This window comes from Labrus mixtus, chromosome 20 (assembly GCF_963584025.1).
Source record: "Labrus mixtus chromosome 20, fLabMix1.1, whole genome shotgun sequence".
NCBI classification, from domain to species: domain Eukaryota; kingdom Metazoa; phylum Chordata; class Actinopteri; order Labriformes; family Labridae; genus Labrus; species Labrus mixtus.
In genome coordinates, this window is record NC_083631.1 from 18,300,883 (window position 1) to 18,325,291 (window position 24,409).

The window sequence follows — 24,409 nt, forward strand, 5'->3', positions numbered from 1 at the left end:
TGCTTGTAAACAGACGCTCGTTGGGGTAGGCGTAACAGCACCGTGTCTTACAACAGTGCAGTTGCACCAAAGCGTACAAAAACCAAATACCTACTTATTGTTGCTTAGACTTATTTAGACTGCAAACAGTTTTTACAACATGTGCCATATACTGTGTATTGTTTTGGGAATCATTGATGATCCAGCTTTTCTGTGGTTTAGGTATGAGAATGTGATGTATGGTGTAGAATACATTAGAGCCAGGTTGAAAAAGAAGAAATACCAGAGTATAACCCTTTAATTCTCCATTAGAGGCAGCTTTGGATCAAATCCAAATGTCTAGGACATTAGCACCAGAGGTCATAACCTCCTGAAGGCAGTCACATTATAAAAAAAAATAGAAGAATCTGTGGGGCCGGTAGCCTAGCGGTTAGTGCGCATGTCCCATGTATAGAGGTTTAAATCCTTAAAAGTGGCCAGCCTCAGTTTCTGACTCTATCCCAGTCCTATCTCTAAAATAAATCTCAAAAGTAAATCTTAAAAAAAAGCATGCATTTCTAAAGTTTGAGATGCAGTAATATGAAAAACGCTCTGTGTCAACCAATGCCATTTTTTTTTTGTGCTGGCTCCGCCCATTTTCTAAATAAAGCGGATGCAGTTCAGTGTTTTCAGCGGTCAGTGTCCTATCCACAAAAACACCCTTTTTTTGCTCTCACTTGAAAAGAGTTCAACTTTTGGAACACCTCTGCACTAGTCAATGTCACTTAAATTAGAGCAAATATTTAGCATCCAGAGCAATGTAAAACAAACCTTAGGGTCACTGCTGAGGGAAGCTGGAGTGCAGTGAGTCAAACTCCAGTAACCTAGCGACGGAAAGCGCTGGTGAAAAGCACACAGAAATAAAGGTTGTGGATGCTGCCAACACACACACTGAAAAAAACACTGTTAATGGACAAAGGCCCCATCTCTCATCTGAAAAAAAAAATCTTAGAGGCAAACTAATGAGACAGGCAGGAGAGGAGGCTAGATTAATCTTTACTAAAACCTCTGCAAGAGGTAACCCTAAGGTGAAAGTCTGCTGTGTGAGCAGAAGAGAAGATATTTTAAGAGCATTTTTTTACAGTTCATTTACTGGATACTGAGGATTATATAATTTTAATAGCAATTTTATGCTCAATTCCCCATTTCCTTGGCTTAATGTATTGCAACGACATGAAAAATTGATGCCGAGATGGACTGATGCAATCAAACTAGCTTGTGCTCTTGTGTCCCTGTATTGGAGTGCTGCTCTTGCTCTGTATTGGCAGCTTGCTCATCGTGTCCTTAAGATCCTTGAGGCTGTACAGCTTGCGGAAAGTCAAGCTAAATGGACCCCGTCCATCCACCTTGTGGTTTGCTGAAAGTGCCTGGTTCTGGGAAGGAGGACTGAGCTGCGGCTGTGAGTTTGAGTTTGAGTGTGTGTGCAGAAGAGACGACCGAGGTTTCTGCCCGTCTGCCAAAGGCGGTGGAGAAATTAGGCTCTGCTGGCTGCGGGAGACTTCGGCGTGCCTTTGCTCAGCAGCTGCAGCAGCAGCAGGTCTCGTCTGTGACTTTTTAGGAGAGGAGCCGTATCCACTACCATGCTGCAATGTGCTTTCTGCCTTGTTCTGCAGAGAGCTTCCCAAAGGATGAGGCCCCAGATACTGGCCCGAGAGGGGTTGAGGGGATCTGGTTGGTCGGGAAGGGGAGGAAGCTCCGTTGTCTGGCTGCTGTTCCTCTGGAGATTTGGAAGATGTGTTCACAAGCTAGGGGAAAAGAGAAGAGACCTGCATCAGAAGAAATGCATAAAGTAGTATGAACACATGTGAGGAGGGTTTGTTGTAAAACTAAAGCTCACACAAAGCTCTCATATCATATTCCATCAGTCTTCTTGTAACTTATCTACAGAGCAGTTTCAAACTTTCACACTCACAAAGACCAAGTGCCATAAAAGCTTTGTGAGGTACTTTTTGTGTGACCTGCTCTTGTGTCTCTCTTATCAATATTACATGACAGAGCTGAATTAAAACACCACCTCACTGACTCCATCGGACGGCCGTGAGATAAAATAAAAGCGCAGACTCAGGCAGACGGTAGGCGAGTCAAACCACGCCAATAGATGTGAGGCTATCAATCTTTAATCCATTCATTAATATTGAGTCGGTGTCGACGGGAGAGGGCACTTCATTAAAAGAATGTCACTTTAATCCACCAACAGTCTCCTTGTTCAATAATGAACGAGTGTCGTGTGTTTAAAGTTAGTGACGCTCGGCTGGTGCAGCACACTCGACTGTCTGAGACACACGAGGACAGACATTATAGCAGAAGAATACACAAGATATTATGCACCATGAAACATATTTAAACACAGATACCACAATTTGATGCTAGATTGATTGATTGATTGATTGATTGATTGTTAATATATACTCGTTGACAAATAAAGGAACACATTTTAACATTAGCATACCTGCTCTTGCATAAAAAAAAAAGTTTTGCTGAAGTTAAATGATTCTGTTTCCTCCATGTCTTGATATTTATTTGATCAAAGTAATATCAACATGCACTTCACGATTTATTCAACAGCATTTTCATGATAATAAAAATCCATCTTGAATGTGTTCCTTCATTGTTTTTCTGAGTAGAATTACCAAAGAGACAAACAAAAAATGGACCTTGTTAAATATGCGACAAACAATCAGAGACCACCTGAGTGAGGTGTCATGACGTCAGCAGCTGAAACTTGGCACATTTGATTTTTGATTTGCTGTTCAGCATGCTGAAGTCATTTGTGTTGATAAATGATGAAAGAAAACTCAAGTATGACTCAAAAGTGAACGACTACTTATGCACTTCAGGATGATGAAAACATCTGATTGAAATGATAATCATGAGTTGAGCTCTTCACCCATATTATGTAAGCTATCACAGTTAATCAGATTTGACGTTAGATTGAATAAAAAGGGGGGCATTCATGGACACATTTCATGGTTTGGAAAAAATAATGATTTCATTATTTTCCTTGGAGTGAAATAAAAAGTTGATACCACTCATGTCTGAACACTTCATTTGTGTTTAACACCAAAACAGGGCACACACATAGGCAAGAACAGCTCTGTCTAAATCATATTATTTTAATAGTTTGACCCATAAACACACACACGCAATCAAATTAAGTCTGTGGACATGTTATTTGTTGGGGCAATAATTTCTCTTGAGTGTTCACTACAGCCTGGCAAAAAGAAGTAGCTAGCTACCATAAACCAGGCTACCTTTTCCGTCTGCTGCCTTAGTGCTAAGCTAAGTTAGCCGGCTGTTAGTGGTGGATTCATGCTCAGTCTGTGTGTAGCCTACAGGACAATTTAAAACATGCATGGCCTTATCTTTCTTCTCATCACTGCAGAAAAGTATTCCCAAAACCTGTTTCTCAAAGCTTGGATCTCAACTAAAGCTGTCGCCAAAGGAATAAGAAGTTGACCCTCTAGGCCTGAGTTTGATGTGCCACATGTTCATGGGATAAAGAAGAATTCCACCCAAATTTAACTGATAGATAAGAAACGTTTGAGATGATGTCAAGGCTCTGTGGATCATTTGGGTTCCAACATTATTTACTACTAATTAAATGACTGACAAGCTAAAGTAAAAATAACTGATTTTCCACCCACAATACCGTGCCATCTTCCTTCTGTCATAGCCAGTGAAGCCTCTACACTACCATGTTTAATATGCACATATAAAACAAAGAAAAAAACACTTTCAAAGAAGACATGAAAATCAATGAGATGTTATTTGCACAGGACTAATATTATCAAATGACCTCCAATAATTTGCAATGGATTTTGACTTCACAAATAAGAGACACGAGAGAATTGCATGGAATTAAGATCACTGAAAAGCTCCAGAATTGTTATAAATTACTAGAGGTCCACAGGTAATACTAGTATTATTAGTGTTATTAAAGTAATTTGTCATGTTATTACTGCCCACGGTGAAGGACGATTGGAAAACCAGAGTCACTACTTACCACTTGATGCTCAGTTAATTCTCTATATTTTTAAAATGTTACTGGCTGCAGTTGTATTAGGATGTAGGTATAATGAAACTCTCTGACTACAACAGTTAATCAAAGAAAACACCACTAGGACAGAAACCCCCTATTCTCTGCATTTAAGTCAGTTTAACCTCCTCAATCACATTTCATGAAATATAGATGTTAAGATGAGCCGCACATCCCCTCAAAAAGTGGATAAACTGTGCTTACCCTTCATGCCACCGGTGTAGGCTGAACAGAATACTGTGAAGTGGTTAGGAAATTAAAAAGTACAAAAATGATTTTGGTTAGATTAACCTGCATGGTGGCATTTATTAAAAACATGTTTGTACGAGGATGAGAATGATTGAAGGCGTTGACATCGGCCGCCCTCCTTATCATACCTTCTTGCCCTCAGTCTCTTTGGTGGTCTGGGGCTTTTCTCTCCTCGCCACAACGCTGGGTCCTAATGGCTTCTTCTCTTTGTCCGGGGCCTCTCTCTCAGTGCAAACTGTCTTTGGTGTAGAGTCACCTGTGGACAATCGCTTTGGCTCCACTCCATCATTGGTTCCTGGAGTCCCTCCTCCGTCGACCGGCCTCTCTACTGCTGATTGGTTTGACACCTTTTGTTTCTTAGGAGCTTGGCTTGGGGCCTCCTTGTTTTTCTCTACCGTCCCTTTTGACTCTTTCACCTTGCTGCCTGTCCTCTCTCTCCCAGGAGAGTCTCCCTCTGTTCCCTCCGCCCCTCTCTTCTTTTCAACATCTTTACTCCCACTGTTATTATTTGCACTTTCTTCCCCCTCCTTTTTCACTGCCTTCTCAAGTGAAGAAGAAGAAGAAGAAGAAGAAGAAGAAGATACTTTAGCAGTCCTGGATAAACTCTTTGTTTCACTACTTAAGGTTTTGGTATTATGTTTTCTGTTGCTGTTTGTGGCATTGCGAGAATGTGTGTGTGTGGGGCTAGCATGATCCTCAGCCATACTGTGGTTGGGATTTGCTGCTCGGTCAAAATCCGGCTCGACTAGACAAGGAGAGCCAACACAGTCATAGTAATCCTCTGAGGCGGCGGAGTCTATCGCAGAAACATAACCGTCGCTAACTTCTGGGGTAGGCGTTCGAAAGTCTGGTGTGTTCGAACGTGAGTCCGGGGTGGGTGTGCGCGAATGAATTCCGTCTGGAGTTGGAGTGCGAGCAAGAGCTTTGAGCCATGGTAACTCCCCGTCAGGTGTCAGTGAGCGCAGGTCTGCCGTGTGTGTGTCGGACAGCTGTAAGTGAAAGGTTTTTTCGGGCGTGTGTTTGCCTTCAAGTGTTTTAGGAGTTTCTCCTTGAGAGGTGCTGTGTGTGGTATGTGTTGTGCTTGTTAAGTCTACAGTTTCAAGTACACCTATATCCTGCGGCGCCGACTCACTCTCCGACATTTTCTGAAGTTCAGGTGCTTTTTCACTATTTGCTTTGCAATTTGTTACATTTTCACCGTTTTTATTTGGGGCTTCAGCTAACTCAGGGCAGGTTGTTGTTTTCTCTAAAGCTTTGGTCTCTATTAGTTCTTTGTCTATTTGCCGGGTTAATTTGCCATCTACTGTTGTCAAACTTTTGGGTTCAGGAAAGTTTGGAACTATTTCTTGAGCATTCACAATTTCAACCCTTGATTCCTCTGTAGTTAAATTCTCTGGCTTAAGGACCAGGGTGGTTCCTGCGTCTGATTTCTCATTCTTTCTGGAAGTCCCGCCCTCTTTTTGCTGAGGATCGTCTTTAATTTTGACTGCGCCTTCTACATCTCTTTGACTTCCTGTAATGCTTCCCATATTCTGTAAATCTGGGACAATCTCCAGTTGTTTCTCTGGAGAAGTTTCCAACTCAGTTACTACAGCAGACTCATTTTGGACCACTAGCGACCCTGTGCTGGACTCGGGCTTCTTTGCAATGCTGCCATCCAGCAGCTTCTTGCCATCACTGGTGACGCCATCTTTTATGAGCAGCTGGATAGTCCGAGGTTTAGGGATGGGAGGAGCTGAGGTTGGGGTCAAAGGTGAGTCTTCTGAGGAAGAAAGGATGGGCAGAGTAGGAGTTGCAGAAGAAGAGGTGAGAGGAGGAACAGAAGAAGAGGTGAGAGGAGGAACAGAAGAAGAGGCATTGTCACTACTTTCAGAAAAGGTTGAGACAGAAGACGAGATAACGTGTCTGTTGGCAGTGGGAGTCCGGTTGTTAGGAGGTATTGCAGAGGAGTTTTGTGACTGTATGTGAACAGCCTGTGTGGGTGACGCTGAATGTGGCTGTGCATTCTGTTTTTGTGTATGTTGCTCTTTGTTTGAGCCTGTGTGTAAGGTTTGTGTGCTGGTCACCTTTGAACTCTGTGTTTCTGTTTTAGTGATGGATCCAGGGAGGGAGTCAGGTTCAGTACTTTTGTTGACAACAGTTGTAGTGGTGTTTGTGGGCCTCCCAGGGATAAAACTGGATATTTCAGCACTTGATTGGAGAGGTGTGCGTACATTACGTCGAGGCTCAGTGTTTTGTACTACTTTTTGGTTATTGGATGTGTTTGTTCTCTCAATGTTAAGACTGTTTGTTTTGTCTTTGTTGGATTCACACTTTGGTCCAGATGCAGGTGAGTTCTGCTTAGCTGTCTCTGCTTTACTTTTGGCTTCAACAGGCCATGCATTGACTGAAGCTCTGTCCACCTGCGACTCCTTAGCTTTTGTTATATCTTGTGCTGGTTGGAGTTTATTCATCTCCTTAGGTTTACCAGGAAGCTGTCGGAGCGTGGCAACCTCTGGAAGCTTTTCTTTTGGCGTGCTGAATGGACTACTGAACCTGATCGCTTGGCTGGTTTCAAACATCTCAGATCTCTGTAGATGGACCTGAGTTGGTTTTCTGGCATCCCGAACGTTAATGTACCCAATTACGTCTTTGGGGGGATCAGGATCTGGCCAGGTTGGCAGGTATGCCACCATGCATACTTTCTCCAGATTGGCAAGTCCAGGGTGGAGAGGAGGAGCTTCTTTAATCGACTTCCTCCGTCCCTTCTTGTTTATTTCCTCTGTGCCCTTGGAGTTTTCTGTTTTTGGGGCTTCTTGGGCGCTGTTGTTGTGAGCAGGGTTGCCGAGGTTAACAAGGGCATATTTTGGGTTGTGCAGTTTCCTGGCAAGAGCAGCAGAAGGAAGGGGCGCTGCGACCGGCTGTGGGATGGGTTCAGGTTCAGGTTCAGGTTCTGTAGCAACCTGCTGGAGGTTGACGAAGCTGGAGGTCGAGTAGAGGACGCGATAAAGTCTATCAAAGGCTTCCACTGCCTGGCCTGTAATCACAGTGACAAGGTTTTTGTCAAGCCGTGATGACATCCAAGTGAATCTACAGAAAACACAGAAAATACAAGGAAAGATAACTTAAGTACATCAAGGCATTACAGAACAAACACGACTTTACTAAAAATACAAGATAAACAGATAAACTATTAAACTATTGTTATTGTGTGTTAATAAATGCTTCATTATAATGCTTCAGCCAGCAGGCTCTTATGGCTACAATGTAATCCTTTGGGGCGACTACAGAAAAGCAAGTAAAGTCCAGTGAAGGTGCTTTTTTTTGCGACTGACAGGCACGGATTATGTTGTATATGAAACTGTACAACAGATTTTTTTTTTTAAGAGTGCGACATCACAGAAAGGATCTCTATGTTTGACCGGAGTCTTACTGAAATATAGAGTGGAGATTAAGGCCTCGTGTCCGCCTAGTGTTTTTTCCAGGCAGTAAAGCACTGGCTGTGCGTTAGGGAGCGCTTGCATGAAGCTTTTTGCGCACTGAGAAGAAAAGCACTGCACTCCCTCATGAATTAAAATCTACTTTCCGATCAAATACTGTACAGATGTTTTTAAAGACTTTAAATAACAAACTGAGCCTGTCAGTTGCAGAAACAAGCTCTCCTGTAATTGCCCCAAAGGATTATATTGCTGCTGACGGACCATGTCGTCGCCACCAGCTGAAGATATCAACTCAAGCTATTTTAAAACTGCTTGAACCTACTAGTCATCTACATAAGTAAAAATGGCCCCATGGTAAATAAACAGGTATTCATCTATAAGAACAGAGTCAAAAGTAAATGTGTTTTATTGTACACTGTGTACAGATATGTGTTCATATCTCTTGTCGATGGATACATTTACAATAACCTGTTAGTCTAGTGTGTAAAGAATGCTACTGAACACTAAAAGACACCATGCTTTCTTTATTCACATCAAAAAAAGGTGGGGCACCTTTTTTCCCAGACACTCTCTTTATCTCTTTCTCACACTCACCAACAAAACACTCATACACACATATAATGGAACGTGCACTGACCTGTACGACCCAGACAAGGCTTTGTCTCCATCAACGAACATGAATCTGTGTCCCATTTGCCCTCTAACCTTCGTAGAGGACCGAGAGTAGAACTCTGCTCCATCTGTGCAGCGTACACGGAGGTGCTGTAACAGAGACAAAGTTCGATATTAAACCTTTCCAAAACCTTATTTTATCATTTGTGACCCTCTATACAACAGCTTCACCGTGTTTTCAGCTTGTATTTTGACTAAAAAAACATGACATATCAGCAACAAATTACAATCCCAACAAATATTCATAGCATCTAGTCTCAAGCATGTAAAACAACAAAATACCTAACTACCTGTGTAGTGTGTGTTTTACCAGTACCATTCACTTCTGTAAGGACACAAGACAGTTTCTAGGCATGACCTGAAGTCAAATTTCTTTAACCACAATTAAGTTGTTCATGCGCTGACATTTTAAATAAAAAGTATTTAAATATAACTAAGAACTGCTCACTAGCTATATGACTAATTCTTAATAAAAACCCTTTAGCCACAAACAGACAGTTCTAGCAGTAATATACCATTAGCCCCCCTTTGAGCTGCATATTGCTTCACGTTTTTAAGACAGCTGAGTTATTATACATACCACATTCAATTTAAGTGCAGTAATTACATCTTGCCAAACCAACATAATGTTTATCACTGGATTCTGATTTAATCTCTGTCTTGTCTTAACTTGTCTATATTATCTTAGTGGATGTAAATGATCTGTTTTGCTCCTGCCAGTAAAAAAAAGAAACCTCTTTGCTTTGCATGGAATAAAATAAGGTGTACCCCAGGGGTCTACCTTCACTCCACTTGAGATGTGTGTTTCAATGCAGAGCAGAAAAAAAATAGGACTGTTTGTTGTTTAGTTCAGCCAGGAAAGGTGACTATTTATTTGCATCAGGCTAATTCAAATGATGTCACCTAGACAGGCAAAATAGGTGTGACTTTACAGAAGTACTAACATTCATGATAATAAAAGGGTGATAGAGTTTATGATGTTACAATAATAAAAGAGTGTAACCACGTTTCTGATAAGAGATAACAACTAAAAAAGGTACCCAAGGCTAATCATTGTCCCTATCAAGTGTTTTTCAGATCTCCAAGTCTGACTCTCTTCTCACCTCTTATTTCTTTCGGACAGCCATCATCATTATCTGTGCTGAATAAATAAATGATACCAGACCTTTGAACTTTGATACAATACTGGTATCAAATCATATAAATCATAAAAGGTATTAATCAAAGGTCCCCTGTGTGTCACTGTTATATAACAGTTACTTATCTTTCATATTAAAAAACTACTTATACTCATTACTGCACATACCGCATTGTTAAAAGGAAAATATTAAAAGGAAGTCAAGTGTCTTTCTTCCAATCCTTAACATAAAACTAATGCCAGCACGGGCAAGATCTAATTCTTTACAACACAAGGATTTAAGCTTGTTTAAAAAGGGATTACAATTACAACACAGGATGAAAGAGCCTCACAGCTTCTTTGATAAAATTGCAAAAAGTAAAGTGGCAAGTTTGGATACAGCCAGAAAATGGTTTAACCAGTTGCCGAGATGCAGGAGATTATTCTTGGCGTGGCTCGTCTCACAGTAGAAACACTAGTTTTCCTTCCGCCTTCCGGTCCCACCCTTAACTTTCTCTGTCTCTCAGTACATTCCTTTGGCTAGCTGATTAGATAAAATCAGCAAATTGCATTTCTGCGTGCCGCTCTAAACTGTGGATGGTGCATACTTGAGCTGAATTTTATTTGAACATTCAACCACCGAACAAGCTGAGGCACTGTGGAGAAATCCCCCAAGATAACTGAGGTGAAGGAAATATCTGTCATCTTTATGCCTACGCACTTATCTCGCAGCTCATCTGCTACTCCTCCCATCTTGTCTGCCTCCACCTACCTACTCCCTCTTGTCACTAACAGTAAAAATTCAAACTGTCACACCTGTCTTCCCGCCTGTCATCCTCTTATTCTGCAGCCCAGGCTCATCTACCCGACAGACTTTGGGAGACCTTCGTTCACTCGCTTGTCACTGTTCCTGGTTACAAATGCCACTTTTACAGATGCTCCCCCAGGCTATCAAATTTTCTTGGATAGTGCATGATAACCACAGTGATGGGCTTATGTTAAAATTTATGTTCATGGATAATTTCCCTGAGCAGAATTGTGTGTCACTTTGGGTTCAATTAAAAATGGCTTCATGTGCATTTGGGCAACACTTTTCAGGTTAACCATGCCTGACAGAACCAGACTGACACACACTAGGTTTATACTGTACAAACAAGGAAACGGTTTAGGGGAAGCTGAAACTCATTCACATTTTTGTAAACACATTGCCATTCAACTATCAAATAATTGACAGAATCAAAGACAACTTGTGGCTAACTGCACTGCTTGACTTCTGTCCTATAGGCAGATTTGCACTTGGATTTGGGACCAGAAGACAGAAAATTGAGCAAAAACTACAAAATGCCAGATATTTCAAAAAGCAAGCAGTTGTCATGTGAATCGCACCAGGCTGGAACAAAAACAGCCTTTCAGTTGAGCTAAAACATCCCCTTTAGTCATCCTGTATGTGTGTCAGTCATATGTCTGTGTTTACAAAGCACAAACTGCCACATGAGATTGTGACATTTGCTGCCGTTTTGCATATAATCTAGATACAGATGGTACTGAGAGTCTGTCAAGCTGCTCCTACCTTTCAGTTTCACTCCAGCCCCTCCAAGGAATAAAATCTACAAGAGGCGAGTGAGTGTGAATTCGCCTGTTCTATATATATATATATATATATATATATATATATATATATACACATATATGTATGCTCTGTTTCATCTGTCCATCTCTTAAAACAGTGTTCTGCATCTTCATTTGCATACCAGATGATTATCTAAACCATTCTATACCTCAACAGTGAATATCACTGAACATTATTTGTTTTTAACAAAGCATTTGCATCCTTTGTAAAAAAAAAAAAAAAAAAAAAAAGAAAGTCCAACACTGCTTCTTCTGCTGGATTATAAGGGATCTTCTTAGGGGAAAAAGCTAATGCACAGAATCTTAAAGTAAATGCATTGTTTTCTTTAACTGCAGAAAAATTAATAATCATTTCGACTAAATAGGAGCCAAAATAAATTAGCAAACACTAAAATAAAACTACAGTAAATAGCTATGGGATGTTGAATGCACATTCCTACTGCTCCCTGAGTATCTTCACCTTACTACATACAATGTTCTACCAGAGTAAAACCATTAATAAGAGACAACGGGGTTACCATCTCAGCGCTGACACACATTAATGACAAAGCCTCTGGTTGGAGGAAAGTTTGGGGAACGGCCAACGTCAAACAATTTACAACACAGAGACTGGATGGATTATCACAAGAACAACAACACACTAAGTATTGGATGTCTGCAAGAACCCTTTGTAGTCTGAGGCTGAGTTAGAAGCTCCTGTAAAGAAACAATCACACCAGAGCTCTTGTTAAACCAGTGTAGGTGTCTGCTTGTAGAATCCCAAAGATATTGTAGAACGGGAAATTGTGCCCTCCAATGTTTTACGCAACATCACCAACTAAGGGAGACAGTATCTGAAATATCAAAGACAAACTTTTATGACGTGACATACAACATAGTGAAGGAAATATGAGGATTTGCCAAACTGTTGAGAACGTTGCAGTGATCGTAGCTTCCACAGAGTGCATTATAATTAGTTGAATTTGTGGGAAATGTTGCGATCACGACGTCACTGAGTGTTAGACTATAATCTGAAATGATCATGTTTGGCAGCTTGGTCGCGAGATTTACCTTACAAGGAAATCATTTACCGTAGATTGTATTTCCGTGAAACTCAGTGTCACATGCCTCTACATGACCAAAGGAGGTTTTATAACTGATGTTTTTTTAGGTAACCTGCCAATTATGGAATAAAACACTGACGGTAGACACAACGAGGGAAAAGATTCATCTGTGGTACAGTGCCAGCTGGAAGGGTTTTAGGGTTGTGAGTGGGTGTGTATTGGGTGTGTTTGAAAGAGACTAAAGTGAGACAGCATGTGATATCACTTATCCATGCATGATGAAAGGCTCCTGACTTGGGTTGTCAGTTATTTCCCTCAAACTGACATGAAATGTTGGATATTCTTCTCAAAGGAATGGTTTAAAAGTTCAAACCTCAGGTCTCAATTTTTTTCCCATTTTGCAAGAGAATATTATGAAGCTTTTAAGAAAATTTCCACATACATATTGTAGCGTTGCACATTCCGACTCACAGGATGCATACAGCTGGATTAAACCTTGCTTTTTGACACCTGACTACCTTGCAAATTTATCAAATGCGCAAAGCTCACCTTGAGGTGTCCGGCATGCATGTTAGCCCTCCGACACATTGACAGGAAATGAGGCAGAGATAAACGTTCCAACAGGATGTAGACAGAAACCCTTCTCTTAAAACCAGCATCGAGCAAATCTCGGAAGATGTCGACATCAGTGAAGACATCCATCACCACTGCGATTACCTGAATAGAAACATGTAAAAACGTACTTCACACACAGGGCACAGGAAATGCGTACACTCACGCACAAAGGCACACATACAAAGCATAAATTTGAATGCGTTAACACATACACAGACTTTTATTAAAATGCAGCGGGAACACGCCTCCGGCTTATGTCCCTGTGAGTATACTTGAAAGCATGACACATTGGGTTTAACGAAACAAATAAGATTTAAGTTGCTCCACAGGTTTTAGTGAATTATGATCAAACATGTTTTCCTGTAAAAAAAAAAAAAAGAACATGTATATATGTATATATATATATATATATATATACATACATCATGGGAAGTTATGCATGTTCTCCCAGCTTTTTATCACCCACTGTTATTGTAATTTTCCTGTTGCAAGCTCAAAATGCCTACAGGACTTTCAGTCAAATAACACATCTGAAGCTATAAAACCTGTCATAAAATGATACCTTCAGATGAGTCAGCTGCATAAACAGAAGGAAACGCCACCATGGCAATAATGTACACTCATGCAAATGTTCCCAACACACACACACACACACACACACACTCTCTCATGTTGCAGGCACAGTTTAACACAGCCGTTCTCTTCCTTGATAAAGCCGCTTAATCAAGTTGCACTTTACTCTTGATCGTCTGTTTCGGCTAGCAGTGTGTACTCTGACCTTTATGTGTGAGAGAGAGATGTGGCCTGTCAGTGTTAACATTATGTCAGCATTTGAGTGAATCCTATGAAGGGTGACAGCAGGGAAATTAAAAGAGAAACAAGGGTCTGAATACTTGACATTCAGGCGGCCTTGCACCATTTAAGAAACCTGTCTTTTTTTAAATTAGCATATCAATGCACAAGCAACAGGTGAATGACGGGGAGGATATAAAAAATTACTTTGGCCTATCATTCGACCAAAGGCTTTCCAAAATTTTGTAGGCCTATTTCATAGTTACATTTATTTTCAATATGTGTCTGTGAATCTTGTATTGTTTGTATTTGTAATTTTTTTTATTTAATTCAAACAAACAATAAAGTTAAGAAAAACAAACAAACATAAAATCTCAAATTTTGAATGAAAAGGAGCAGGAAGAAGACTAATCTTATAATATCTACCCCTCTTTCACAAAACATTAATTAAAACAAAACAAAACACTTAATTCAAGTAATTGTAGATGAAATGTGGGACGAACCAGCTATATATACACGAAATTTTTATACATTTTACACGAAAATAAAACACGACATCAATTTGAAGGGAGCCCGACGTACCTTATGCGCCTGCGCAATCATTTTCCTGACGACCTCTTTGATGTGTGCCTGACCTTCCAGCGGTGGCTGCGAATACACCGTGGTGCGCGTGACACCCCGGTAAGATTCAAAGTCCGGCCAGCCCATGTCCATCTGCGGAATGGACATGTCTGACAACTCGGGCCAGTAGTGCAGCGACAGCGGATGCTCGTCCTCCTCGGCATTCTCCGGGAAGAGCACCGAGTCCGGGTCATACGGCTCCACCGTCCCGGCGAGTGTTTCCAGCTCCGGGTCTGAGAGGAAACCCCGCAGGCCGCGAGCCTCCAAGCACTTAAAAAACGCGTCGCGACCATTGCGGAGGAGAGCTTCCAGAGCGACCCGCTGGTCTTCACAGTACAGGAACTCCGGTTTAGACTCGTGCGTCCGCAGGTTCACGTTGTTTTCGTCCAGGCATTGTATCTGGGACAGAGCCATGTCAAAACACTGAACACACTGACACTTTACAAAGACAACGGGACAGTTCCTCTCCTAAACTCCTCCAGACTTTGGGTAAAGGCAGCAGCTTTTGAATTCCTCCTCTGTGGCTTAAACAGCTGAGCAGTTTATCTCAGGACTTTTTACACAGAACATCTCAGGTCAGCCTTGTAATTCCTTTGACCGGCCATGGTGCACTAACCGCTCAGCCATTGTCATTCACGTTACAGACTGAAGGAAAGTACCTGAGCTGCGAGAGGGAGAGAGTGAGTGACATCCTTCCCGCCGCTGGCACCGCCCGACAGGTGTGACCCCGGTAGGCAAAACACACACCCACTTAGGATAAAGAAACAGCTACTACACCTTTTGTCACGTGTGATCCTGTAGGGCTTCTCGGCTGTGAGCGTGGGTGTATGGAGTTGATGCGTTTGAGTTTTACCGGTGAAATAAGGTAAAATAAAAAGGTAATCCCTCCCTTTTCCAAACCCCTGTGAGCTTGCCAGTTCCTCGTAATCATTAGCTTGCCGTTTCACTTGTTCAGTCATGTTTCTTTACGTTCCTGCCAGGATGGGAGAGCCCTCGAACTGTGTTTTTAGAAGATCAGAATTAAGCACATAATGACTTTATAGAAAGGCAAACATCAGATTGAAGGATTAGGTTGGGATTTATTTGATTTAAAACCCCATTAGCTCGAGAAAACACGGTATTTTCTTTTCATTTTCTTTTCAAAAATGTTTTTTCTCAATCTAAAACTACATCTTCACCTTGCATTGCATGTCCTTTGAAATGTTTTAGTTTGATATCCTATTATATCATTTTCTCGTCACACAAGGCAAGAACTAAAACTTGAAAAGGCCTCACAATAGAAGGATAATGTCCCGACTAAGTATAAACAGAATAAGGCAGAAATTGTTTACATTTGTGAGGTAAGACATTTCAGGATCAAACCACTCCAGATTTTTGTTCCAACCCCTTGCTGCTGCTGCTGCTGCTGCTGCTGCTGCAGTCTGTTCACATCCACTTTCCAGTTCATCTCAAACAACCCTAAATAAACTATTTTGAAGTCTCTGAAACTTTTTCACCATGAATGCATCGTGAGCTTCTGGGTGTTGGTGCCTTCTTCATTACTCCACACTCTTGCCCGCCTCATACAGCGAGAGTCTTACGCTGCCCCCGATTCTGAACTCAGGCACTAGAACTAACCATGAAAGGCATGGACTCACTGACTTGAAAGATTTCCTGCAAAGCTAAGAGGAGTGTGTTCAGATTGACAACTGCACTGCATCAAAAATGTAGCCGCCGTATCTCCATGGGCCACGGCACTGGCACAGCAGGGGTCCTAGCACCCACCGTTCTCTGTGCCTGTCATTGCTGATCACACATTTAGTGAATCATCGGGTGAATCACTAACTGGCATATTTGCTGACTAGTACATCTTTTGATTTACTGCCATGCTTATTGGCAGAATCGGAATAATGATCTGATAATCAGCTGTTTAACGAGGCATATGCAGGCTGATTGTTTTTATTCCTCTCTTGACTGTGAGGGCTTTAACAGCCAGAGGCAGTCAGACAGCCAAACTGGTTCAGCTCTTTCTTGAATGCTTTTGATGCAATGAATATCATTGATGTCACAGCTCAAACACCTTCCCCAGTGACTTGCTCTTTGACTGACACTGTCGTCTGAGCAGTTGATTCCTCGCCCTGCCCTTTCCTCTAACTTCTTTTTGCACCCAATTGTTTTTTTTCTATCCTATTAAAGCTAAAATGTTCACTTACACATACATACAATAACATAGCTAGGCTACAAGCATTACAGCTTTGAACAATGTTAAGCTTTGATAAATAAGTTGTGCTCTATTTTTGACAGTGAGTCGCTTATTATTCTTTTGTTTTCTCACTGCTAGCATTCGACACAAATATGGCACAACATTTGTGTAAGTTTGTATCACACACTTATAAAAGGCTTTTATTCCTCTTTTTTTGTATACAGCGCTTGCACTTCAAAGTGACTCAGCAGTTTTAAAACAGCACTTTTGAAGAAAACAGCAGCACTATTTCTGGTACACCTTTAACGTCTTTCTTCCGTTCTCCTGCCGGATGTTTCAGAAGTTTATTGAGTAACTGTCATTGGCAGGCCAGAGGTGACTCGGTCATGAGGAGTGAAAGTGGTGCGTTAAGAGACAATAGAGTGAAAGAAAACAGAACACAAGTGATTCAGTCCAAGATGATTAAAGATTGTAAGAGTGCTTCATTTCAGACATCACATCCTGGTGAGAGAAGAAGAGCTGCATTCCCCTCATAGCACCAGACGACTGTCATCCATAATGGCATACCTGTGTCTGTGTGTCTGTGTGTGTGTGTGTGTGTGTGTGTGTGTCACAGCCAGTAAAAGGGCCGTTTAACTGAGCGCACACAAACACTCAGACTTAATAAACTACAAAACTGTAAGATCACTACTGGCATGAACAGCAGATGATTAGATATTTCAAATCACAAACTAATTACCATATTCATATTTTAACACAGTGTGAAGGCCAGCAAATAAATACCCATTTTAGCAAGATAGAGAATTGAGGGAAGCTGCTACGAGCAATCCTTCACTTGTTAGTTGATAAATTACTTAAGCAATTACTAGATTACCAATTTAATTGTTAATATGTTCTCTATCAGTTCAAAAGTTGATGAAACATTGTTTAAAATAAATTTAAAATCCTGTCAGCACTTACTCATCACACTTCTTTGAAGTGATCATCATGATACAGGGATTCTGTGATCATTGAAATATTGCAAGACAATCATATATTTGACACATGACAATTTATGATGAGCAGAAGAATATATAATGCCCCTTAAAAGTTAAAGTGTAGGAATCATGAACTTATTCACTGACATTGTATGTTTCCCGTTTTTTCTAATGATTCATCTCTTACCTTCTTTTCCCTGCTGCCCTCTTCTCTTCTTCTTCATTGGCCAATTAACTTCCATTCACGTCACCCTAATTAAAGTGATAGGCGCCAACTTAAGAATCTGTTCATAGTGATATATTTCTTTTAAATTCAGTCACAATATTTTGGCACCAGTTATTTAATAAGTGTATCACACGTGTCATGAACACCAATTTATCACTGTACAGATATTTCCGCCCATCCTAGTGAAGCTATCCTCACATTAAAGTTTTTTCCTTCTCTTAATAAAACACTAAAAGTCCAACATGGAAGCGTTTTGGAGGGTTTAACAATGAACATTTCCTGTAGAGTTAAACCTAAAGAACCATTTATGTAAGGTTCTCAAGAGCCCCTATGAGAGGTCAGAAATACTTTATTATTCCCCAGGGGGAAATTCGGTAATAAAACCCTTTCATGGATTTTTGGTTCCACCAAGAACCTCTCTGGGAGAAAATGTTCCCTTATTAGGGTCATAACCAGAACAGAACAGAACTTCATCCAGAACCCATAAAGGGGGGTCCAGAATCATGTCTTTGTTTTAAACAAGGGGCAAAAAATGTAATGATTGATTATGGATTTTACATTGTATAATGTAACCGTCGTTACTTACAGATTAGGTAGTAAAGCACTAATATCCCAACATGCCTTATTTATTTCAGACTGTTGTCTTTTCAGAACTGTTTCAATCGTTTTTTTACGATATGGAGGATGTTTCTAACATTTCTTGAATCCAGTTGTGTTAACCTTCAGTTTTTTTTATGTGTGCAAAATAGAGTTAAAATATCAGCATAAAGCAATCAATGCCAGAACAATGAATTGGGCTTAAGTTTTAGTTAGCGAGCTAACCATAGCTTGAGTTCATGCTGTCTAAACGTTACTGCTGAAAAAATACAAAGTGGGTGTGTTTATTGGTTAGATTGCCAAATGACTTAAAATGAAATGATCACAGATCCATCTAGCTGATGTATTTTGGAACATTGCTGATTTCAAACCATAAATTATGTTACTGTAGAAGCAGAGGCGTATGAAGAACCCGGTGTCTGTTTCTCAGGTTCAATGTCAGTTATGACTCCTCACCGTTTGGCCAGGAAGCAGGTTGCAGACTGTAATTAACTTTAAGGGCATCGCTGTCATCAGAATAATAAAAATAATTTAAAGAGAATTCCAGGGTCTCCTTAAGTTTAACCTCATGTAACCCATCTTCATGCCACTATTTGAAGAAGAATCATTTGTGTAACCAGCATTATTCTGACAACATTTCAATATGTAGAATAACAGAAATCTCACAAACACTGATGTGCATTGTCAAAGTTGAAAGAGGTAAATGTCTCACTTTATTTAATGACTTGTCATTACAGGTTAAGGAAGACCGGTCCAAGTTCTTTATCACATAAAATGTGTTTAAACAATCGGTTACATCAGAAAGAAAATATTTTTACAATGTTAACTTGTTCTTGAATTATATGTAGCCTATTGAAAGATTACCCATTATTAAGAATAAATACATTGAAACAAACAAATGACCCATATATTGAGTTAGGGTAATACATTTTAAGCTGTGTATTAAAAGAAAGCGTTATCTAGGGCCGGGCAGTGCTCAACAAACTGGTCACTTCATCAAAGAATTCCCCTTAACTGGTCCTAATGGTCCACACAGTAGGGCTGTACAAACTCACGCACTCCAACAAACTCACATACGCATGCATCCCCTTCCCAGTTTACACACAATAAAACGTACACATGGATTAAGTTTGCAGGTTAAGATCCACGTTAAACACTCAGACCCCTCAGCACACACACATTTAAACACTCAAGCCCAGCCAGAGATGAATCTGTTGTTTCACTTTCCGCAACACAATACCGCTGTGTCTTTCACCGGATCTCCATGTGGGGGGGGGTGACAGAAATATCCTGAAACCCCGACTCATCTGCAGCAGAGAAAACTTTTCCTCCATCAGCAACCTCCCAAAGTTTTTCCCCCCTATCAGGCAGGTATGTTTTGCTTGTATTTAGCTTGAACCAAAACTGAAAAGCAGTACAAGAAAAAAGAACATTCCTGGGATTATGTTTAGCTGTGCTTGTATGTGTGAGCTGTCCACAGTGTCTAGGTCCAAATGTGAACTTTTTTTTTTATTTTTTGGGCGAAGTGGAGCAGTGGGATGAGGTTGAAGCATTTGATTAGCCTGAAGTAGCTGATTGGGCAGAGCTCGGGCTTGACAGGTGACATCACAGGGAAATAGGAGGAGTCAGTAACAAACGAATCTTTTTTTGGTTGCAGGCCGTCCATTTTTTCTGCCCCCGAACAAAGCATGGTCAAGTGTGGGGAAGATGATGAAGGTGCGAGGGGCGAGGTTAAGACGGCTAATTGATGGATCTTGGAAATGGTCAGGTCACTGGCAGTGATAAATGGGCTGGACGTACTCTGGGGGAAAGTAGCCCACATGTCCATGACAACGGCCCCTCCAGCGCAGTGAGTCTGAGCAGTCCATGAGTTCGATGACATCACCGCGCAGGAAGCGTAGCTGGGAGGGGTGGTGTGGTGTGAAGTCGAAGAGGGCGTGGGCATGATGGGGGCGCTGTGGAGGAGGGAGACAGAAGTGGAAAAATTAGCTTAGAAACTTTTTAAAGACTCTTAAAATGAAAAACTGGTATTTTTAAAAATGATAACTGTAGATTTATGTGGTATCTTTAAACTGTAAGGAATACTTTGGAATAACAGGCGTATTTTCTTTCTTTCTAAGAGCTGGGTGAAAAGATTGGTTTGATGTCTGTTTGTCTGTCTGCTAATATGCAGCCAGTGAGCTTAACACAAGGACTGCAAATAGGGGGGACGCTGCAAATTCCCCTGGTTTAATTAGCTTCTGTAAATGTTGTTCAAGTTGAATCCAAAATGCAGCTGGACTTGGTTGAAGTTCTTTAAGAAGTCTCCTCTCTTATCCAAGGGGTCCTACAGTTCTGAAGAAAGTTTGCTGTTTCCAATCTCTTCTCAGCTAAGCTAACCAGCTGTCGATGAATGTTTCATCTCTACTGTAGGCTCACAGAGTTGTATTGATCTTCCTGGAAAACTTTGCGCGAGAGAAAAGTGCTAAACATGTCGCTAAAACTAGCAGTCAGTCAGCTCAAGGTCACGCTCATTGTTTTCACATGCGCTAAAAGCAGGCTAACAACCTACTCCTGTTGACATTGACGTCGTGATATATTAAAGACTTGATAGATGAAGCAATCTTCCCCATACACTCAACTAGAAAAGTTCATTCTCTTAAATGTTACCCGCTTACCCAAACATTTTATTTAGCTTCCTTTTGATGACTTTTCTGAGTTGTTCTGCTGAGTTGCTAAAAATTCTCCTTCTCATGAACTGAAAAATGAATGGTGGTTAATGTGGTTCTTTATCTCAGCTCAGCAGAAGCAACATGATACAGTTGGTGAATTTAAAGTTAAATGTTTGTTTGAAGCCTTGAACCTTTTTGGCTTTGTTAAATGATCTACTTCAGGCAGAGGAGAAAATGCTTTGCATGATTTATGATTTAAATTTTGAGGGGGGGGGAGAACAACAAGGTCCTTAGAAAACATAGCCTACTTGTTGGAGGTCTCATTTGAATACAGAGATTCATTTGAAAACACTTTTATTTAATTTTTACATGACGGTAAGTGAGAAGTTTGATACCATGCTTCAATGTTGAACTGAAGCTAGCTGTCACTTAGCTTAGCATTCAGAGTGACAGTGGAACATAAACAAGGAAACTTAGTCTTAAACTTCTGCGTGCTAGCGTCATAACTGTTTGCTAATGAACACACGTCGTAATTAATAACACTTGTTTTCAATTTGTGCAACATTCAAGTGTAAAAAAAGTTAATTTGTTGTTTCATGAGGCATTGTTTGACAAATTATTTTCGAGCATGCTAGCTGTTTCCTTCTATTCAGTCTGTGAAGCTAACTGTTAGCTGATAATGTAGCTTAAGTCAACAGAGTTAAATTCCTTTACAAAACATTATGTTCATTTAGGTTGCACAGCTTCAGAGACCTTACGTGAGTGTGATTATAAAGGAGCTTTTTTTTAATGCGCAGTGAAGTTTGAACATACTGACAGACAGGCCATGACAGGCACACAGAGTTATTGAGGTGAACAGGTTGACTCAGCAGACGGACCAGACGAACTGGTAGACACATAAAGATGTGACAGCTGATTCACATTTTCACACGACACCTTTGAGGCTACAGCTGGCATTTGGATATGGTGTCAACTCCCGGCTGATGTGTAATCATGAAATGTGACGTCAATGCTCTTCTCCGATTATATATATATTTTTTACTACCCTGAGAACTTAGACTTTATTGAATCTTTTAATTTCAATGTGTCCTCATACTGCTGAGCTTTGTCATTTGATAATCCGTTTGACAGGATGTGAATTCAGAAAAGTCTCTTCTCACGTCTTGTTCTCATTGGCTTTGTTTATTATTTGGCTATATTGAAGCACAGCGACGTTAAACTGTGATTTGTTGTAGTCAAGAAAGAGAGACAAGTAGACAGAGAGGCGTTATAAGTCCAGAGTAATGTGTGACATCTCTACACTCCTGCTAAAACAACACTCTGTTAAATCCTGATATTTCTAGTCAAGGTGATTTTAATTCGAGCATCAGATGCTGCACTTTATCTGTCTGACTTTGTTCTTCTTCTCTGAGTTGACAAAAGTAGTGTTTTTCTTCCCTCCTGATAGCCGTCCTGCTCTGATGTCTTCTGAATCGGGAAAATAAAAGCAGTTTAGGAGTAAAGGCAGCTATTTTAAGGAGGGCGTCTTGAACTTCACTAACCTTTTTAGCTGTCAGCTGTTCTTCCAGCAGAGAAAAGTGGACGTGATATTAACTGGGAGGGACATGCGAGACTAGAAGGACTATAAATACTGAGATTTTCATGTGTGTGTGTGAGCATAGGTGTTGCAATTCTGGGTTTTATTGCAGTAAACGGTTTTGTTTATCGACCTTGCTTCAAAATGATGGTATCCAGGCAGAGGCAGGTACACACACAAACATACAGACACTAACCAGGATGAAGTCACAAAGAAACAATTTACCAATCTTAATCTGTTAAATCCCCATTAAATTATCCTCTATTGTTCCCATAATCTAGTCTAGACTTGTTGTTAGTTGTGAGCCAGTACCGGCTCCTGTTTTCTTGGGTTTCTTTCAAGGTTCCCTGTGCAATTCTGATTTTTGTGCAAATCTGTTTGCGTGTGTGAGCAGATGCAGAAATGACATCTTATTTCAGGGGACGTGCACTTGAAGACCTATTGCGTCACAGCGTCCCAATTTCTTATGCTCCTTCAAACGCGTCCCACTTTTACTGGACTGTGAAGGATCCATTCAGTGCATCGTTTGTGGCCACACACATCCCGAGATTAGTTGCAGGCTAGCGGTAAAAAAAAAAAGTGTTAATACAAAAATGGCCTTATTAAAAATATTATCTTATTGGTTATGTTAGCTAGTTCTGGTGCTGCTTTTGAGATTGCTCAGCGACAGGAGTGGCGCTCAGTAACGACAGGGTAAAGGTAAACAGACACGTGACCACATCGTGTGATTTCAGTTAAACCCGAGCAGTTCAGGCAGGCTACAAAGACTCTTTCCTTTGTTTACTGCACAACTGTTGCTCTAAATGATGTCATCAGAGCAGTATGTAAGCGCCTGTCTTGAGACGTATTTTGGAAGAAGGTGGAGACACAACATCCATCTTTTACAGTGGCGTGCGACAGCAATGAGAATTGCTGTTCATGGAAGGAGAAATATGGCCTGCCTGCGTCCACCGCACTTGACTGCCTTGTGATCATCGCCCTCTTCAGTGCCCGCTCAGATCCGAAGCGAGCACTGACAGGGGAACAAATTACTCAGCTTTGCACTGTATTTTTCTCAGCACAAACCCATACACAAAGAAATGCCTCTGACACGGCCTCTGTTTGGACTAAAAAATGAAAAGATGCCCAAAGTGGTCAAAGCTCTGCACAAACAGGCTTTGTGTTTGAAGAGAAAGCTATAGGACAAGACGACCTTAGGGTTATATTGGAGAGAGAGATACATAAAAAAACCAGAATTATTTCCCATCCTGCCACGGTGAGATAAGAAGTGATCTAGGGCCAGGTAATGAACTGATATGGAATTAGTTTGGAATGGAAGGATAACGCCTAAAGCACTGCATCAAGACGAACTAAATCAGATTTTTCCAGTCCTCGAAAGATTACTTTATGTCTGTGAAACTGACCCAAAAACTAAATTGTGTTGCGTGTCTGACCCAGTGAGGGAAAGTCCAACAAATAGTGGAACAGTAAGCAATCATCTTAAGGCAACATCATTGCTCTATAACCCCGTTTTCATGAATTCATTTTATAATCTACACGCCTTGAGGGAGCTTTGCAAGAACTTGTTAGGCCGGAGTTCCAAGCAGAATGAGGACCCTGTTGTATCTGACAGGATTATGATTAGGGCCCGAGCCAAAAAAGTACAGCCTTAAGACCTTTATGATGCTGAACTGTGTACAGGTTTTGGTAGAAAGGCGTGTCCTATAGATGGCGTGATGGATTTTTAAGTCTCGCTATGAGTCAGGATGTTGTTTTTTTCAGTGGCTTCAGGTGCTTGAAAACTCATGAAACACACTAGAGAAAGGTTTACGTTTAAATTGGGGGTTTAGGACTTGGAATTGCAGTACATATCTTGGCGCTTCCTCCATATTTTCAACAAAGCAGCACCTGCAGTGCTTTTTACCAAGATGAATGAAGTTTGGCAGTCGCAGGTATTATCCAAGCAGAAACCTCTGGTGCTGAAAAAATGACTTCCACTCCAATACAGAA

General features: G+C 40.8%; 3 protein-coding genes across 4 annotated transcripts in view; all 3 read right to left on the minus strand.

The window, feature by feature from the left end:
* Positions 1-24,409, minus strand: part of b9d1 (B9 protein domain 1) — a 310,365-nt gene that overhangs the window by 221,121 nt on the left and 64,835 nt on the right. The window lies entirely within an intron of this gene.
* On the minus strand, positions 263-14,907 carry LOC132954659 (protein FAM83G-like). Of its 2 annotated transcripts, XM_061027277.1 has the most exons (6): positions 14,173-14,907; positions 12,733-12,900; positions 8,360-8,484; positions 4,432-7,372; positions 4,259-4,291; positions 1,623-1,763 (listed from the first exon to the last, which is right to left on the minus strand). In XM_061027277.1, exons 1-5 carry the CDS (start codon positions 14,623-14,625, stop codon positions 4,262-4,264), a joined length of 3,717 nt encoding a protein of 1,238 aa, XP_060883260.1. In that variant the 5' UTR covers positions 14,626-14,907; the 3' UTR covers positions 1,623-1,763; positions 4,259-4,261. The 2 variants fall into 2 exon arrangements, with proteins under 2 accessions (XP_060883259.1, XP_060883260.1); XM_061027276.1 differs by lacking the exon at positions 4,259-4,291 and having other exon boundaries at positions 263-1,763; positions 14,173-14,902.
* grapa (GRB2 related adaptor protein a) overlaps positions 18,871-24,409 on the minus strand; it is a 30,719-nt gene continuing 25,180 nt past the window's right edge. The window contains exon 5 of the mRNA XM_061026389.1: positions 18,871-20,148. Coding sequence (XP_060882372.1) covers positions 19,963-20,148 — 186 coding nt within the window. The 3' untranslated portion in view covers positions 18,871-19,962. The remainder of the gene's footprint in view (positions 20,149-24,409) is intronic.